The sequence below is a fragment of the Coloeus monedula genome, assembly GCF_965178545.1.
Source record: "Coloeus monedula genome assembly, chromosome: 22".
Lineage (NCBI taxonomy): Eukaryota > Metazoa > Chordata > Aves > Passeriformes > Corvidae > Coloeus > Coloeus monedula.
In genome coordinates, this window is record NC_138802.1 from 5,003,551 (window position 1) to 5,022,815 (window position 19,265).

Sequence of the window (19,265 nt, forward strand, 5' to 3'; positions counted from 1 at the left end):
GGTGACGGGGGCCCTCCTCGAACCCACGGACCGTGTCACGGGAAAGGGTTCAGTGCGAGCTCCCCGCGCTCAAACCGTACAGCTCGTTAACGCCCACCACCGAGCCGGCCCGAGGAAACACACAACAAAATAAGGGGAAAAAACCCCCACTTACTGCTGAATAAATACATAATACACATTTTGGACACCTCGACGACTGGTTTATCAATCCCTTCGTTTGGTAACAGATAGTTCTGGATTTCACGTACCAGGATTTAGTAAAGGACAATCACTATATGAATTTATTCCTTGTGAAACACGCTAGTCTGGCATAATGGTGTCTGATAAGCAGAGCACGTATCTCACAGGCACAGGCACAAAAGGTTTCTGCCCCTTCCCTCTGAAAGGAATGAGAAGGAGGCGTCTTTACAAACAAACTGTGGGTCTGCTGGTAGATAAAGCCAGATAGTGAGAGGTAAAAGAAGGAATGGGAGGAACCATAAATTCCATAGAAATTCCACTAATTGACGCAGACTGTTACTCACCCAAGGCCGTGCTAAATCCCTGAATTTAGAGAAAAAGAACAGAGACACAAGGGAAAAGGGGGGGGGGGGGTGTGTGTACACATTAGAAGGGGATCTGTATTAGGCGATTTGGGAAGTCTGTACCTCTCAAGTACCTCAGCCAATGGGGAAAGAGAGAGGGAAATGCGGCCGGGAAATTAGGATAAAAAGGAGGCTGCGTCCTCTAACAATTTGAGAGACCCCAGGGGAATGCCCCATGGCCTCTCCCTTTATTCATGAATAAAGCTATGGGACTTGTCTGTCTCCTTTTTGGACATAAACCTCTGTTGCTTGTGGATTAATTTTCCTGACACCTCTCTAACCACAGGTCTAGTCTAGACATATTTTTACACCTACTAGTTCACAATCTCTCAGCATTTCCTAGCCACTCATTTCTATCAGCCTTGACCCCACTGGAGAAGTTTCTGCAATGGAGTCTTTTGGTTTTCAGTCTCAAATAACAGAAACACTGCATAATTATTTCCTCTAAGAACCAGAGAACAGCTCTTTCCATCTAATGTGAATGGGCCATCAAAGAAAATTATCAAAACTATCTCTGACAACTGGAATGAGGCCACCAAAGACCACTAGGACCTCTGGGTTTTTATCCAGAGATTAATCAGAGCTTTTGATAATTGTAACATGGTATAGAACAGAGACAATTCTGCAATTAAGCCTTCCTGACTGATGTAGTGGTTCCCAGCCTTACCTTTCTTAGTTTTACTCTACATATTGACATGGCCTGAATTTGTGTGGGTATGTCTGCTGCTCTTAGCTGGAGAAACAGAAGGTGGGGGGGCTTTTATCTCTTCAGTCTAATCCCAGAGGTAAAGCATCATCAGAAGACCTTCCTTTAGCTAATCAGAAGCACCTATGTTGTCACTGCTGCTCCTTTGAACTTTGTGATTTGCTTGCAAGGACAGCAAAGAGTTAAGGAATCAGATGATCTTCAGGCTCTTACTATTCAGTTTCATCTGGAGTGACATTTAACTGTTATGACTCGTGAAGTCAGCTCCCTGATTGATTTATATTTGGAATAATGTCCAGGAATTATTGTCTAACATCCAGTCCCATATATGCTGTGGATGACAACAGGCTTCCAGCTTGTAACTTGTAACTCCAAAAAGCTGGATTTCCAGTCCAAAAAAGCATTTTTTAAAGCAAATCAATCAGTGATGAAGGTTCAAGTAAATGGCACATTCAAGAAACAGTGGATGAGGAGCAGAATCAAAAATGAAGGCACAAAATCTCCTTTGGACTTCTACAGCAATATTCCTAGATATTACCTGCAGTATCAGAGGGAGATCTTCCAGTAGTGGAGTCTTAGAATATCATTAAAAATCATATTAAAAATCATATAAAAATCAATATCCAAATAGCTTTGAACAATGCCTTAGAAACTCTCAGCAGCGTTCCCTCTTTCCACTCAAAGTCAGCAGTGAGCAGGGCCAGGGAAAGGTCCTTCCTGGGAAGCATGACTCTAGGGGTCAAGAAAGGACACTGCGATGTAGCGGGTTCCTTTGGTGGTTGGAAGACCTTCATGGTAGTGGGTCAGGCGTCCCGGATGCATAAGGGTCCACCCTTTCCGTGGAGCTCGAATGGAGCAGTTGTAGCGCAGGAACCGGCAGCCTCCTCCCTGGTGGGAACACAAGAGACATATTAGCTTGAAAAAAGGACCTCAGGGAAGGGGTCCCTGCCTTCTGACAGCACTTCTGAAAATGTGAGAAGGTGCTTGGGGGAATCTCCTGTATTCTGATGCATTCAAAAATCTCTTTCCTAGCCTAAGCCAGTCATTAATTGTAATCCGTAATGCAAAGATGCTCGATGTGGATCGGGGAAGGGTTTTCAGCTGCTCCAAGGGGCTGTACTGCACTCCTGACCCCCTGGCACACACTCACCTCATAGTCGATGCCAACTCTGTTCAAGGCAATGTTGATGGTGAAGGTGGACGCATCATGGTGGGGCATTAGGGATGGCTGCTCATCAGGTTTGTAGCGAACCACAAAGGCCAGTTCAAACTGGGTCTGAGAAAGAAAAACAAATTTCACTCTGTTAGAGGGCTATGGTAGTCTGTGGCTTCTGAGCTGCAGAGCAGGGTGTAACACTGAAATTGCATCCCACTGCTAAAGGAGAAAGGCAACAACCAGGCACAAGAATGTTATTGAGAAATTGCTTATTTCCTAATGCACATACTTATGTCACACTGCAGGGTCAGATCCTCTGTACTGGGAAATAGTGTGTGTATTGCTGGAGGATTCTGGCAGTCTTGCCACAAAGCTGCAGCTGGAGGAGGTGCTGAGCTGACCATGAGTTTTGATGTTAAGGTGGACATACCTTGGTGTAGTATCCTGGGTACAGTTTCTCTGTGATGGGTGCAATATAGTCCAGAAGAAACTTATACCATTCTCTTTCAAAGCCAATTTGGTTCATGTGTATGTCAATAGTTGGCACATTCTCATATCCTCCTTGTATTCTGCTGTCCTGAAATAGAATCAACAGAAATACCCATAAGGATGGGAACTGTGGAGTTCAGGAATGAACAAACAGTACTTGTTTCTGGTAACTACAAATAAATACGATGTTTCTTTATCAGAATTTGCAGGATGGAAAGCTCATTTCAAACAATAATTAAACCCTAAGGGAAACAATACTACCATCAGAGAGGCTGAACACTGAACTTCAGAGGACACTAAAGAAGACTCAGGGAAAAATCAGAGATAATCAGGAGCAAAATTAAAGTACTGTTTCTACTTTTCTGGTTTAATTCGGGATCTAATGCCTTCCCACAGGAGGCACTGCTACCACCAGAAATGCACAGAAAATGTTGTGGCCCAGAACTCGAAGGGCTCCTGCTTTTACTTACTGTGTTGTCACCTGTGGACCACTGGCCATAATGTTCCATTTCTTCCACCAGCTCATCACAGGCAGTGTCAGTGAATATGGGGAACCAGTAAACATCTGGGCAGGGCTGCAGATAGCAAACAGGTGAGAATAGCAGAAACAAAGACAGGTGCTTGAGGCAAAAGAAGTAAGACTAAACTGAGTGTAGACTAAGTGGAAAGAAACTAAAATATTGAGGGTAGAAATTTTTCTTCTTTTTTATGTGCCCCACTTCCACTTAAGAGAGCTGGAGATGTACTTGTAGAAGAATGATTTGGCTCTAAAAGTACTTTCAAGGTCATGTTTCCTGTGCTGAACTGCTTATTCCTGAGAATTACAATAACAACGATAAAGCGTTGTCCTGATGCTCATCTCCCATTCTGATGGATAAGAGTGATGTTTTCTTACCATTTCTATCAACTTCCCTTTCAAAGCTGCTGTGTAGTTTTCATGGATGTACTTTTCTCTCCAGTCCTGCAATTAGAAGATAAGCAAACCAGTAATTTCTGTGGGGCCCCTACTTAAAGAGGTAATAAAAGGCCAGGCACTCATGCAAGCAGTATTTAACAGGCGTTGCAGATCCATATGTTATGAATCCCAAAAACACGCTCTCTTTAAATTCTGTAACTGTGCTCTTCATCCCACCTGAGAGACACCATTATTACAAAGCCTCGACTTCCCATAGTGGTGAAACTAATATCAGATCTTCCCACATTGCTGTGCCTGCTGAGTATGCAGGTTATCTCACCTCAGGATTGCTGAATATTTGCCAGAGATCATTGTGGAGGTGACTTGTCTGGTAATTCTCCAGAGACAGTATGTGTCCGAATTGATGCCGGTTTGTCAGGTACATAAACACTCCCTGCAGGACAGAGAGAAATACTAAAGGCCTCGTATTTCCGAGAGCCACCATGAAACTAAGCACTGGACAGTTCTCCAAGCTGTTTATTTACTCATTCTTGCTCCTGTGGGCTTTCAGTTTTATTTCCACCCTGGATATGAGAAACTTTGAAAGGTTATAGGCAGAGACAGTAATTCTGTGTCTTGTCAGCCAGGACTGGAAGCAGAGGAGAGCAGCTGTTGTGAGATTAGGGTCTTCCTTCTTACCCTGTCAATCCCATTTAGAGCAGTCCTGAAAAGGCCCAAAAATAACAAAAATGTTATCCATGTTTAGTGGTCCATGGCTATGCATGGTTTCAAAGCAAGACTGAAGTCCCATGTTGTTCCAAAGTCTGCACTGTACTGACTAGTACCAGTTCACCCTATCCCTGCCCTGGCAGAACTGAATGCCTTGAAACTACTTAATCCTGTACCCTTCACCCTGGCATGCAGCTCTCCTCTGCCAGCCTCTCTCCTCGACTGACCTGATTCCGAACGTTGTGGCAGAAAGCCATGTCAGCATCCAACTTGCCACTGTGGAACAGATCTCCCTGGTCAAGCTCCAAATGCAGAGCCTTGGCTTTAACCATGTAAACACTGCTGATGTAGGGAACATTCCAAAGCCCACTGAAACACATGGGAAGAAAAGTGAGACTTGAAATACCACTAAGACAGATACTGCTGGACTTGACAGGATGACAGGCAGCGCTGCAACATCAGCCAGGCTTGCCTAAATGAGGCAACTCAGAACAGCAGGGAGAAACCATACCAATAGATATTGTCATTCCAGAAAAAATTCATTTATATTTCCCAGAGCTTTTAAGCTGCACAAATGCTAGTCCACTGTGAAAGCAATTAATTGCTACTGTGTGTTTTTTCTAGAGACATAATTAATAGTTTGAATCTCTTCCCAGAGAGATCAACATATTTTTTCCAGTGATTTAAAGAAACTGAACCAGCCAAAAGTGCATAAGCTGATTTCCAGAGTTTATTGCACATACAACAGCCTTTAAAAAAGAGGGTCCCTCAAGAATATGAATGAGTTGACAATTCTATTTTGTGAATCTTCCATTCAAGGATCACCTGGTATTTTCTAAAGATTTATCTGACAGAGATTAAACAGCACTTTACAGGATTTTAAGAATCACACTAACTATAATCCCCAGCTGGGAAATCATGACATGAGTAAAATGAGATTATTTCAGCAGTCATCACTCTCAAACCCTTACTCTGATCATAAGAAAATCTGCCCCAAGTATGTTATTGTCTCTGCTCAGGGGAAAATATTAAAGCAGCTTCCAAATGGGAGCAGAGACTTCTTTTCCTTTCCTATACACAAAGACATTTGCACTCTCTGGTTCTTTGCCATCATTTTGATGATGCAGCAAGCTTTGCATTTGAGGGATTATATCAGTGAGACGTTCTCTTTGCATACTTACATTCTCCGCCTTTGAACAATATCCACGTAATCTTCTGAGCGGGCATAGTATCCATCAGGGCTCAGCGCTCCCCAGAAATTGGACCACAGCTTCTCATGACGGCTTACCAGGGGGGCAATCACCAGCCTGGAAGCATGAAAGAAAAAGGAATTGCAGGACAGGATGTTACTACAGGAAGAAAATGAAAATATTTACAAACCCCAGTACTGTAAGAGCTATTTCCTCTCTCACTTACAGAGTTGCTGTTTTGCTGACTCTGTTGGAATGAAAGGCCACATAAGAAAGGGTAAATATGGTCCAAATCTCCTCTCTAACTGCACCCTGCACCAGGTCTGTTAGAATCTGATTTGTTCTAGTGACTACATAAAAATAAAGCTAAGGATGATTTACATCTCCTGCCTAAAACCCAGGGATTACAACTACAGTAAAAAAAAACCACATAAGAGATTTTTGGCTAACATCCCATCTCTGGCACAGCTCTCCTGGTTCTCTACACATCTCAGGGATGTGCACTGAATTCCTCATGTGAGATGACCAGTAAGCATTGCTCATACCAAAGAACTCACTTGTTTTGTTCAATCAGGATCCTCAGAGTCTCTGTGTTCTTCAGAACTACCTCAGCATCCAGGCTAAAGTAATAGTCACAGTCAGGATCCTTCCTGCACAAATCCCTACAGCCAGAGAAGAGAAAAGTCACATCCTAAACCAGGGGAAGACAAAGGACAGAGCACCAAGAATTGCTTCTTTGTAGTCTAAAGGTCTTCTGAGTGCTCAGAAAAGTTTGGTTTAATGTAACAACCCAGAGGGCCAGCATAGTACAAGCACATCAGATTCAGCATCCAATAGCAGATACTGAGACACAGCCAAAATCACCTTTAACAAACTTTCCTCAGCTCAAACTGAAGAGGTTCCCATTTACAGATGGCCCAAATCCACACCAGAGCTCAAACCTCCTGATCACAGACAGGAAGATACTCTCTCACTAGTTCTTAGATTTGCTACAACACTCCTCCTCTTCAGAGATATAGGTGAGTATTCTTTGTGCTCTGTGGCTGGGTATACAGATGAGGGCAGGAGATATAGGGTTATCCTTCTGTCAGAACAAAGGACGAGTGAGAACTTAGTTTCTGAAACTGAACAAAGTGAGCTGGTATGGAAGCTGATTTTTTCCCAATATATAAGGGCATCAGAGTTAGTGCTAGAAAAACTGAAAGGATAACTGAAAAAAGAAAAGCAGTCACTTGACAGGAATGATCTCAGGAAAAACAGATGTCTTAGTTTGGACACGGGCTGTCTCTGCTGGCTATCATGTATGGCCTCTTCACTTACATGCCCAAGTTACGTGCCTCAGCATTCTCCATCTCATCCTCTGGTCCGATCACTTTGACAGTGAGATATTCTTTGCCATGCTCTTCTACAAAAGAGTCTACCTCCATCAAGTGATGTTCCTCCTATTCCAAAAGTAAGGAAAAACAGGTAAGATGGACTCATCCAGGCCACTCAGCCTCCTGAAAATGAGTAGAGGGGCAACAGCTCTTAAGCCCACTTCTGCACATCTACAGGTGGATGGGTGTCATTGCAGATAAGTATGCAACCATATGGATGCCACTGCAGATAAGTACTGTGATTACACAGCCTGGAAGTCTAGCCCAAGGTTGCAAAGGTGCCTAGAGTAGAGGAGGAGGTGTACATTTTCCCAGCATTTGCTAAGACCATCACAAGCCAACTTCACTTACATGATTGTGAATAAAGAGCTGGATTCGTTGCTTTGGGTAATGAAGGTTCCGAAGCCGCAAGAAAAACTGGGAGAGGAATGGGGTGGGCTGCTCGATGAAAATGCCAATCAGAATCATTGGCAATGCCTCATCCTACACTCAGGGACAAGAGGAGAGAGAAGTGGTGAGTTGTGTTTCACATCAGACACATAGGATCCCATCATAAGACTTGTTTTGAGAGCTTTGAATAGACACAGAAGCCTTACCTTAAACCCCGTGAGGCTTCGCAGACCTTCATCACACACCGTGCAGCCAGTCTCAAATGTCCATATTTGAGGAATGTAGTTTCCCAGGTAGTTCAGCTGCAGCTGCAAAAGGCAATTTGCCACATTATGCATTACAGGGCTGGGGAGTTTCTTTGTGTGCACCCCCACTGTGAGATCACATTTCAACTTCAATTACCTTCTGCGTGAACTAAAGAATCTGAAAAGCTTGACAGCCTGAGGGTCCAGCTACATGTGGTTCTTTGAACCAGATCCATCTTGCTGCTAGGGGCCTGGACTGCTTATTGTTTCTCAAATGGAAGCACACGGCATAAGTCAATATATGTGAAGGCAGTAACCTGATCCATCAAGCCTAAAGGGTCACTTTGCAACAAACACAGACCAAATCTTTCTCTCAGGACAGTCCACTTACCTTGGTGGGTCCATTTCCATGGATCACCACAGGCAGAGTGTCATATAACAAGTTTCTTGCTCTCACTCGTGAGTTTTCAAACTTCAGTACTATCTCATCTGGAAATGACATTGTCATTATGTTAAGGTTTTTATTGATAATTAGAAGCACAATGCCTCATTTATACTGAAAAACTGCTGAAAAATGAAAGTGTGGACAATGGATAACTGTGCACAAGTAGTTTAAGGGCTATAGACCAAATTTGTAAAGGAGAAAAAAATATTCAGAATGATCCTGTGAGGTAACAGAAGGATGGCTGGGAAGCTGGACAATGTCTGGGAATTGGCAGAAGCCATACTGAAAGATTCTTTCAAAACTGGCATTGACAAACTGTGCAGTGAGGAACAGCTACTGATGACAGGGACAGCTATTGACGGGAGGATTCAGGCCCTTCTCACCTAAGTGTTCTATGCACCTGACATCTCTCTTTGTCACCCCTCACAAAAGTCCATCCTCCTGGCAGAGATCATCCAAGATGTTGCCTCAACACAACCACACAAAATCCTTTGGAAAAAAGACTAGCACAGATACAAGCTGCAGTCTGTCATTGATATGATGAGCACAGGAGCCAAAAACTACACTGCCATTATCACTTTTTACCTGACCAGAATGAATATGGAATGGTGCAAGACTTAAAACATTAAGGCAGTACTGTCAGGAGAGTAAGTGAATCCCTCTTGCCAGGACTAGCAAAATCAATCAGCAGGTCAGGTCAGAAGCCTGGTACAGTCAGTGAGTGTTCACAGGCATATCTGGCCACTTCTCACCTCCCATGGCATTCCAGCATGGCTCTGAAGCGGAAAGACAGGCAAGCCCTAGGCAGGGCTGTGTGTTATCACTTGCATTGGAAGTCCCTCCCAGTTTCAATCCCCAAGGCTAATGCAATCCGACATGCCTGGAGATCAAAGTGGCAAGGAGGTGTAGGATGAAAAACCTGACCTGCATTCCCTGAAGTGGAGAAGCAATTGCAATGAGAACCTAGTTGGTCACAGTGGAATTGCAAACAAATCCCAGAACTCTAGCAGAGACTTTTACTAAAGCTTATTCTGTGGGAACAGCCATTTCTGAAATACAATCCCTTCAGCCATAACTTTATTTCTGGTGTCAACATGCAAGTTGCATTCCAAGGAGAAATGAGCTTCCTTCTTCCATCTCACCTAATGCTCCATTTAGGTTTTGGAAGATCCGGCTTCTGTGGTCTAGACTGATGTTGATACCTTCCTTTAAAAGAATTAGATGAATAACCTTAATTAGAACACAAAAGGCATCCATTCTTTACATGCAATGGACCCTATACTCAGTGAAGATATATCCCATTCCTATAGTAATCTGCAAACTCTCCAAGCTCTGAGGCCTAAAACATTCCCAGATAATCATAATTTTCATTTAAATCTGGGACAATTCACCATTTTCTAGAACAATTTAAATATATTCTATTAGGCAAAACTATGCAAACCCCCTCTCCCCGTTTTAAAGCTGCTGTGGGTATGTCAATAAATCTGCATCATATGAGTGAAGTAGACTTACACACAGTCATATAAACCCCAAATGCATATAATACACAGGAATGTCAGATAGCAAAACCATCTGCTGTGAAAAGTTTCTTGCCTTCTATCCACAGGGCAAGTATGACCCCAAGCATTGCCCCACGTACCAGTGTCAAACCAGAGGACAGTAAGATGCAAGATCAGCTTGTGCAATCTTTGTTTTTATCCATGGTGCAAGTCACACTCTGACTGCATCAGACTGAAATGCAGCTCTGACTTAACAGAGTTCTGTGTCCCTGCAGGCATCTATTAAGACTGATTACTGGAAATGACAGCAGGGTGCTAACATCCGCTGTCTGAGTGCCAAGTCAGGGGAATTGCTCAGCCCTTGTGTGGCACAGGGCCAGAGCTGCAGATGAGAACATTAAAGGAACTGTTCATGTTAAAGTATCACAGGCTGTACTCAGATTTGGGGAACTAAAAAAAGTCCAGCTGCTCTAAATGTTCTACCAGCCTTGCTGGTAAAAAGTTGCAAGTCTCTCTCTAATTAGTCTGATAGCAGTTCCCTATTTTTCAAATGTTTCCTCTTGATTTGTGAATTGCTGTTACAGTTTGAATTCTCAGTTCCCATGCATTTGGTCTGTCCCCAGGGACAGACTGGCCTCTGTAATCCACAACTGGGCAGGGACAGCAGAACCAGAATGACCCATGGGCTGGATGGTCTGGCCAGTGCATCACACAGTGCTGGAATGGCAATGCTGCTTCCAGGGTCCATTCCAGGCTTCTGTAGGATGTTACATGGCATTTTCCTAAAATGTACTTCAGTGCTAGGTTGGCTATCTCTAAGTCAGCACTGCACTCTGCAGTTTCACATCCCCTGGGAGGAGGCTGGTTAGTTCCGCCACACTCAACAACTTTAAACACCATACTGGTATGAGCCTCCATTAAGACTCATTTTCAGACATCTCTCTTCCCATTCACATTTTATGCTTAAATATAAAAACTGCTAACAACAGAAAATGGGGGTACTGGCTAGAATGCAAATTTTCAGAAACTTAGAATCTAGATACACCTACTCTTTTTTCTGGATCCAGGAAGATACTTGTATAGAAGAGCTGGTCACTGTCATTGTCCTGTCCTTTCCACTCCTCCACAAGCTTCTTCAGGTTTGGAGCATAACCTATGAAGCCTGTGGGAATAAATATGAGGAGGTGTTTCAACCCAGATGATCAAAAAATGGAAGTACTCCTATATACATGTACTTTCACTTCTCTCACATGAAATCTCACTACACCCTGCAGAGAATCATCAACTTTCAGTTTGCTTTGCCATTTCTCCCACAGGTTGAATATGAGGAGAAAGAGGTTCTCAGCTGAAAGCTAGCTCTGTGTCTCACCTCCAGAACCCAGGAAGCGCTTTCCATCTCGCACCCGAGGATACTTGGCTTCCAGCTTTCTGTCAGGATAGATGTAATTCTCTGCTGAGAAAACCACCTTGCTCTTGGCTTGTTTGAACTTCTTCAGCAGTTCTGTGGGGCCCGAAGCAAAGAGCACATCATAGCTGGAGAAAGAGACAGACAAAAAAGGACAAAAGGAATGGAATCAGAAAAACACGCCAGTGAGAAAAGTTTCTAGAAACAGCTAATTCTTTGGGAATCCCTCTCTTTTAGTTCTGTTTAACAGTATTATATTTTTTGTAATGCAACAAATTAAAGTATAGTCTTATTCGTATGCTGGGCATATGAAAAGACACTGAGACTCTAAGCCATCCTTTTCTCTCTTCACTTTTGTCTGGCAGACTAATTCTTGGCTCTCAGGATGTGCTGCAGTCCTACTTCACCTTATAAAACAAATAACTCTGGTAAGAAAGGACTGCTTAGTTCCACAGGAATTGTCTGCTCATTCTCTGCAGATAGAGGCAGCCAAATTCCACAGTGGCAGAATCAGGTACAACACTATCAACTTCATGCAGGAACTGGCATCAGCCTATTCTGATCAGACCTTCCCAACAGCCACGGATGCAACTCAGAGTGATTCCCAGGAAACTACAGAGAGTTCAGGGGGGAAAAAACCAGAGATCTGGACACAGTTTTCAAAACAAATCAATTTCACAGTTCATTTCTTCTCAGTGAGAACCTGTCCAAACAGCCTGAAGATTCAGTTTGTGGCAAATGTTTTCCAACCATTACCTTTCTACAAAAAGGATGATCAAGTCCTCCTTATCCACATACTGCTTCAGAGCTGACTTCAGGAGACGGACCTTCTGCCCACCTCCAGCTGGCTGCTGGTCATCTCCACCCTGCCACTCCTCATCCAGCCCCAGCACCTACACAGCGACAGGCACATGGTGACCTCAACAGGGCACTTAAAGGAAAGGACCAGAACCCACAAACGTACTGGTCCTGATAACTCCCAGTGCAATTCACACCAAAAATAACAGCTCCAGGACAAATGGACTAGGCAGCCTTTGATCCACTCTCTGGGCTGGACAGTCAGTGTAACATACAGCACAGTGACAAAGCATTCCTAGCCACAGGGACAGGAGCATGCTCCGTACTGTGTGTCTTGGCAGTGAAATGGAAAAGTGCCATGAGGCTCCCTTGACCAGGAGTTATGGATCTCATCCCAAGCCAGCACTCAGAATACTGCAGAAATGACCCAGTCACAGTACTTCTCAGCCAGCTGAGCAGGTGTGTCCTCTCTTGAGCTTTTATTTAATCACTGTGAGGCCAAGTCTTATCCATTACACAATTTGAAATTCCCATTGACCAACCACCACGGAAGCTGCTAGACATCACCTGCACTTTGTAGTTGAAGAATTGGGCTGATCTTCTGAAGCGTTGAAATCCTTCAGTCTGCTTGGTGGCAACAGTCAGAACCAGCAGGTTTTCTGCACACAGGTGAAAGCACAAGAGATACTCAGCTCGTGTTGTTTCCACGCCTAACTTGACTGTGGTTATAAAATGAGAGATTATGTAAAGATACAATTCCATTGCCTGAGTTCTGAGCTAAAAAAAGAAAATAAAATGTATTAAGTGGTTTGTTTGCCTTGCTAGTGAAAGCTACAATTCTCTTCTCTCACACAGAGTACAAAGGAAATTAAACTTGAAGATAAAAAAATAGAATTACTACAAAATGCCCATTTGGAAGTCATCCATTTAATGCTGTTTTGACTTTCTGTTCCCCACAGAGCTGGTTTTTTGTCACTCAGCATTGACTGGATGTAGGGAAAACCAAAATTAGACTAAATGTTATTATTCCCTCCCCATGGCTGCTTCAATTTTCTACTGCATTCCTGAGGCATTTTCCAGTTTTTTCATCCATATTCAATGTGAATTTAATTGTGCTATAATTTTCATTTGCGTTGTCCTCACAAACTTGCTTTTCATTTCCAGTCCCTTAAAAATCATAAAACTAAATCCTGAAGCTCTCTTTCAGAAGTTTCTCTGTGGTACCCTGAAATATGGTTTTTACGTGGAAGTTCTGGTTTCCTCATCGCAATGATGAAATGTTAATACTCCACCTTAAGAGTTTTGCTGAAGTAGGAATTTGTATAGGCTCTGGCAACAGTGCTTAAATGCAAATCCTGGCCATCCGATTTAAACATCAGAAAATACCAGGAAAAACTAAAAGAACATTTTCTTGGCCTCAGCAGGCTTTTTTTGGAACAATTATTTTTTTCAATGGATGTACCAGATGTATCGCCCTCAGGTACCCAAACTGATATTCTGTGTGGTTTTAGAGAGGAAGGATCTTGAAGCTGGAGTTATAGATGGACCTGACAAAGGCAGCAAAAGTAAAAAAAAAAAGTGTAAGACTCCAAGTTATGAAGAAAGAAGATATTCCCAAAGAAATTCCCCAGATCCTTTACTTGCATCAGAATAAAAAAGAGAGGAGAGATTGAGAACAGTCAACAGGTCAAGTCTAATTTTATTTATTAGACACGTGCACAAAGTGATAAATAAAAGAATATGAATCCCATATAAGTGCAGTTTTTAAGGGCAGATTTTTAGACATATGAAGTGCATTCCTAATCTAGTCCCTCCAGCACACTCCAGTGCCTTGTGTCCAGCCCAGTCAAAAGGAGCAAACAAATGAGTAAAATATGTATGTCCTCAGGCAACATGTTAAAGCCATTAAAGTTTCTAGCCATATGATGGCACACAGAAAGCCACATCAGCTTTATGAGAGAGCTCTGAGCTCATGGATTTTGAGGTGAGGATCATACTGCTGAGGAAGAGGGGGACAAACATGGGTTTGCCAGAGAGGAATGTAAAGACAATGCTCAAATTCTAGTACCTGAGGGGAGAAACCATGTGATAATGGTAAGAGAAGGAAAGAAAGAAAGAAAGGATCATGACTACTGTGCAATTATTTCAGCCCAAAATCTGAGGCATCTCACATTAAATAAATCATTAATTCATTTTCATGCTGCCACCCCAAGAAAGCCACACACTGTTTATGACTTGACTGCCAAAAGTTTGCTGGACAGGATGAGCGCTAAAAGCTCACACAGAACAGGAAGCAGTGTCCTATTTCTAAGACAGAAAAGGTCTCTCCATGCAGTCTGTGAACTCAGAGGAGCATGAAAAACCAGGACAAAGACCACTCTCATCCCCAGCAGAATTCCAAGTTACAGATTCCCTGTGGGGTAGGATGCTGAGAAACACTAAGCTCAGTTTCTGTTCTAAGAACTCTCTGCAGTAGCGAGAGCTTTCTATCCCAAGAGACATTCCTCCAGCTTAGCACTGGAAGTTTGTGCTGAGCTATGCTGCCTCCACTCCTTCTGCTTTAACCCTTTCTTCTCTTTCCCAAAGATTTTGCTGAACACTGATGCAGCTGATAGGTACTTCCAGGGACAGAGCAGTAAACCCTCTTACTTTCAGTATTACATGCAAACTTTTCAAAACATCCTAAACAGATTGATGCTTCCCTGTTTCCCATATCCCACAGTCAATTTCCATATGTAGAAATGCAGCCTGTTCTGCTAAGCTGGGCCTCCTGGGCCTAAAGGCTCCCTGGGCCACACTGACAATTAGGAATTGTATAAATACACTCAATAATGGGATGGCTGCATAATACAAACACAGGGTGGTTAACAAAGCAATCACTGGACTCAAAACCAGGGGAGCTGGACTGTACTGCAGGACAAAAAGCCAATCATGCTATCCCTGTTTCTCCATCTGTAGAATGATAAAAGAGAACATTTACCATGTTTGTGAAGGTTTTTAGAGCTCTATAGATGAAAAGGATTCAGTAAGAACAAAGCACTGGAACAGGAACCCTGATACCAAGATCACAATTAAATGATTCAGTAAACTTCTGAGTTTTTATAGGGAATAAAAATCAGAGACCAGATGAGTTCAGTAACAAAAAAAAATTAAAGTTATTTACTTCTGCCCTAAGTCTACAGGGAAAGCACAGCTGCAGCTGCATTTTAGGACAAGGAATGAATTTATCCCTGGCTGTGATTTGGGAAATCTTACTGTGCTACTTCCATTTAAGATAGTGTCTGAGAAAATACCATTAATATGGGGATCAAATAGAAAAAAAAACAGTGTACAATTTAACAGTGGATAATATATTCTCTGTATTACATTTACAGAAGATTTTTTAAAAATTCTATCAGCTACAGATAACTATGCAGAGATCTTTTGCAGAGATCTAAAAGAACATCCAGGAGAGAAGACAGGTATCATTACTCTCACATTACTCTGGGGAAGCTGAGGCAGGGGAAAGGTGAGGCATTTTTTCTTCAAATCATGCCAAAAGTGATGGGTTCAGAAAGCAGCTCATTCTAAATCCCTCTTCCTAACCAATTTACCTCATTCTCTTTCCCAGCCCTCAGTTTTATACCTCTAGCGCATTCTTAAATCTTACTAAAACCATGGAAGATTTGGGATGTGCAAGGAAGGCAGGATAGTACAGAGATTCTTTGTTTTAATTATGCCACTACAGCCAAAGAACTCCCAACACCCCCATAGATGCACACTAACTGTATTATGTACATATATAATAAAGGTAGTTATACCAGAATCATGCTGTGAAGGGAAATATTCTAGGTAACAAGATTAAATCTCCTCCTAATTGCCACTTCTCTAATGAAGACAGAGATAATTATCCAAACTTCTTGGCAGAGTGACAGTGTGTGAACCACTTTGTCAGTGCTGCTGACATTCTGTAGCTGTCCTAATCCTCTGCTGTTCTACCAACCACTCCAGGGCTTCTACCAACTGTTTATGGGGAGACAGACTGATGTTATTTTAGGAGCATCCCTGATCTTGAGTCACAGTGTGGCCAGTCTGGGATCAAATGCGCTCCCGTTACCTAATTCTTGAACCGCCTAAGTTCAAAAGCAGGCTGACCGAGGTGGGATGCAACCCACGGGACCAACTTCACTGGGATGAAATGACGTCTCAGGAAACTCCGAGCTGTGAGCTGCCCGAGGCCCGAGGTGCCGCCCAGGGGCTCACACTCTGCCGTGGGCTCGGGTCGGGCAATGCTTGGGAGCGAGACCAGGACGCCGAGGCCAGCAGCGGCACCCACAGCGGCTGTGCTCGTCCATCAGTCTGGCCGCCGGCTCCCCATGCTGCCGATCCCCCCCGTGCCCCGCGCAGCACCCCCCCCTTACCTTCCTGCTGGGAGGCACGGCCACCTCCCGCCCCGAGCAGGGCCAGCACCGCCCAGAGCAGCAGCATCGCCGGAGGCACCATGGAGGCGGCTTCCCCGCCCGGACCCCGCTCCGGGAGCTGACACTGACCGGCAGCAATGCCTGCGAGACGGACCAGGCGACTCCGGGGCTGCCGGAGCTGTGCCACGCACCAGACCCACCCGGCGGAGACGGGCGGAGGAAGCGAGGAGGCGATGGCTCCTCCTCCCGGGCCGCCCCGGCCCCCACAAGAGGCGGGCGGGCAGCCGGGGCAGGGCTGGGAGACGAGGCAGGACGTGCTGGGACCGCGTGGAAAGCGAGGCAACATCGAGACGGGGAGCTCGTGCGTTTGATCCCGGAGCTGCAGCGGCTTTGCCTGGGGTGCGGGGTCTAGCGGGGCTTGACTGCGGGGGCCGGGCAGCGTGCGGAGCACGCGCGGCGCTGGGACACCAGGCAGTGGATGTGCAGAGGGGCAAATAGGCATTGAGCAAATTCCTGTGTAGGAGCAGAGGAGTCAGTCTCTGGCCAGCTGCAGCTGGCTGACACTTATGGGACATTTCTGTACAAAAAGCAAACCAAGAAATTGATTATAATGTTATACACAGCTCTAGAAACTGGAAGCCTTATTACATACCTTCTTCATACCTTCTTCCTACCTGTCACCTCCTATATTTCCTTTGTGAACACAAAATCTGCAGTGTTTTTGTTTCCTGTACTAACTGGTTTTCTCTGGCTATATACACATCTTTAGGTCTTACATTAATCTCTGTGGCCTTGTGCTGGGTTTTCTTGCTGTAGCCCTGATCACTTACCCAGGCATCTTTTTCTATTTCATTCTGCCTTTGAGAACAGGTAAAATAATCCTTAGAAAGTTACACTTCTTAAAATAAACGTTTGCTTTTCGATCACTTCTACAGTGCAGTGAATGTAAGGTTTAGATGTAGGAAAACCCTTTTGAGCCTGCAGGACACCAGATAAGGAGCTATGACTGACAGATCCTATGTGAGGCCTGTCAGTAAACCATCTCTTTAAATTAAGAGAAATCACAGATATAACAGGGTTCAGTTTAAAAAAAAAAAAAAACAAACCAACCAAACAACAACAACAAAAACAAAACAAAACAAAAAACCACAAAAAAACCCAAACAAACAAAAAAACCAAAAAACCAAAACAAAACAAGAAAAAACCCCGAGAAGGCATGATCTTAGAGGAGAAAAAATCAAGCACGTTAGAAGGGCCACACTGTACCTACCTGATATAACAGCATCATCCCAAAGAACTCCCATTAAGTTTGTTTGTTCACTGAGAATATTCTTGAGTGTATTCAGAGCACTTTTCCTTCCATTCCCTCTCCCCAAAGCAGGAATTCCCTCATAATTACCAGGTAAACAGACTAGTCCTCATGCTCAAGTGATGAGCATTCCAGGCAACAACCCAAGGAAATACTAGTTCTCTCTAAGATGGTGATTTCAGGAAACCTCCTTTTGCAAAGCTCCCAGTTTCCTAAAATCTAAAAAACAAAAAAAAAAAAAAAGAGAGAGAGAGAGAAAGAGAGAACATACTTTCTCTTTAGATTTCTTCAGTACTTTGCAGGACCAGACAAAGCCTGTGATAAATTTATAGCAGCTTCAACAGTTTAAGACAGAAGCCACAGCAAAGATGTTCAGTCCTTCACCTTCAGACCTTAGACTGAGAGCTGGGACTCAACATGTGTTTTTAAAATTGCAAGTTTCTCGTTTTAATGAAGTTAAATCTCTCCAGTCTAAAACGAAAGCAGTTTTGCACACTTGAAATCATGAATGCCTCATTGTTTATGCTACTATACCCAGGCTGTCTCTGTTTGACAGCTTTGTATTCTGCAGCTATGCCCACCCAACAAGCACATTTCCCCCGTTTGTGTGTTTGCACTGCTCTGTGTGCTGGCTGCAGCCGGCTGCCTGTCTTTTTAAAGAGAGCCAGCTGCCAATGCAGATGTTCCAGTGAGTACGTGCAACACGTGCTCCAGGCGGAGCAGCAACTTCCTAAAAACTGGAAGGGCCAGAGCTCCGTTCTTACAGCAGCCTCAAAGCTGACACACCACCAGCCCCATTGAAACCTGCAAGGAATGGGGTCTCACTCACCGTTTTGGGATCCCAGTGCCTCCCCCAAATCAAACAGCTCATGTGCAGGAATAAATTTAGAACATGTCTCCTCTGTTTCCCTTCACTGAGCTGGTTCATTGCCTCAACCTGGTCGAGAATTTAACATTTCACTTTAACTCACAGTGTTTCTGCCTAATTTGCTTGAAACTGTGTTTCTCGTTCTGTCTTTCCAGCACTGCTCTGGATACAAAGCTTTCCTGTGCACATCTAAGACACGTGAGAAAGTTTGTTCCTCTATTTACTACATAGTGGAACACAGTTTGATAGAACTTCCTTTCCCGCATAGTTTCTGTTGTGGTAAGGCAGTAAACTGCCACGGGAATTACGGAAAACCTCTCCAGGCCTTTTCGATCCGTGCAGTGACCCGGGCAGGAGACACAGAACCTCAGCCCTGGGCTGGAGCTGCTCGAAAACACCCGCGGATACAGCAGAGGGAGAGGGGCAGAGGCGGGGAGGGCCGGGAGACAGGGGGTTGGAAGTCGGGGGATCCCGGAACCGGCGGGGTTGGAGGCTGGGGATCCCGGTGCCGGGAGAGGGCGCGATTGGAAGTCGGGGGTCCCGGAGCTGAGGAAGCTCGGAGCCGAGAGGGGTCCCGGTAACGGCAGGGGCCCGGAGCCGGTGGGGCCCCGAGCAAGGGGAAACCTGGAGCCGGGGGGGCTGGAAGCCGGGAGCGATAGAGGCCGGGGGTCCCGGGGGTCCCGGTCCCGGGGGATCCAAGCGGGCCGAGCCGCGTCTCCCCGCCAAGCCCCCCCTCGGGGGCGGAGACCGCGGCTGTCGCAAAGCGCTGCAAAGCGCCGCC

The 19,265-nt window shown here is 44.5% G+C and overlaps 1 protein-coding gene across 3 annotated transcripts; it reads right to left on the reverse strand.

Moving 5' to 3' along the window:
• Positions 1-226: 226 nt before the first annotated feature.
• Positions 227-19,238, reverse strand: PLOD1 (procollagen-lysine,2-oxoglutarate 5-dioxygenase 1). 3 transcript variants are annotated; one of them, XM_082295636.1, is made up of 21 exons: positions 18,446-19,238; positions 17,707-17,835; positions 16,308-16,884; positions 12,475-12,566; positions 11,866-12,002; positions 11,074-11,237; positions 10,754-10,866; positions 9,348-9,411; positions 8,152-8,249; positions 7,722-7,823; positions 7,477-7,608; positions 7,070-7,191; positions 6,307-6,411; positions 5,741-5,866; positions 4,787-4,928; positions 4,171-4,284; positions 3,831-3,896; positions 3,406-3,510; positions 2,877-3,023; positions 2,441-2,566; positions 227-2,178 (listed from the first exon to the last, which is right to left on the reverse strand). In XM_082295636.1, the coding sequence occupies exons 3-21, from the start codon at positions 16,807-16,809 to the stop codon at positions 2,023-2,025; spliced, it is 2,613 nt and encodes an 870-aa protein (XP_082151762.1). In that variant the 5' UTR covers positions 16,810-16,884; positions 17,707-17,835; positions 18,446-19,238; the 3' UTR covers positions 227-2,022. The 3 variants fall into 3 exon arrangements, with proteins under 3 accessions (XP_082151762.1, XP_082151760.1, XP_082151761.1); XM_082295634.1 differs by having other exon boundaries at positions 16,308-16,820; positions 17,578-17,835; XM_082295635.1 differs by having other exon boundaries at positions 17,578-17,835.
• Positions 19,239-19,265: the final 27 nt, after the last annotated feature.

Coding starts and splice junctions, on each gene's coding strand:
- PLOD1 (XM_082295634.1), bottom strand. CDS start 17,611: ATGGGAGTTCTTTGGGATGATGCTGTTATATCAG. Junction 12,567..16,307: donor CCGTGCCTCCCAGCAGGAAG/GTAAGGGGGGGG, acceptor ACCTGTGTGCAG/AAAACCTGCTGGTTCTGACT. Junction 3,897..4,170: donor AAATATTCAGCAATCCTGAG/GTGAGATAACCT, acceptor TTCTAATTGCAG/GACTGGAGAGAAAAGTACAT.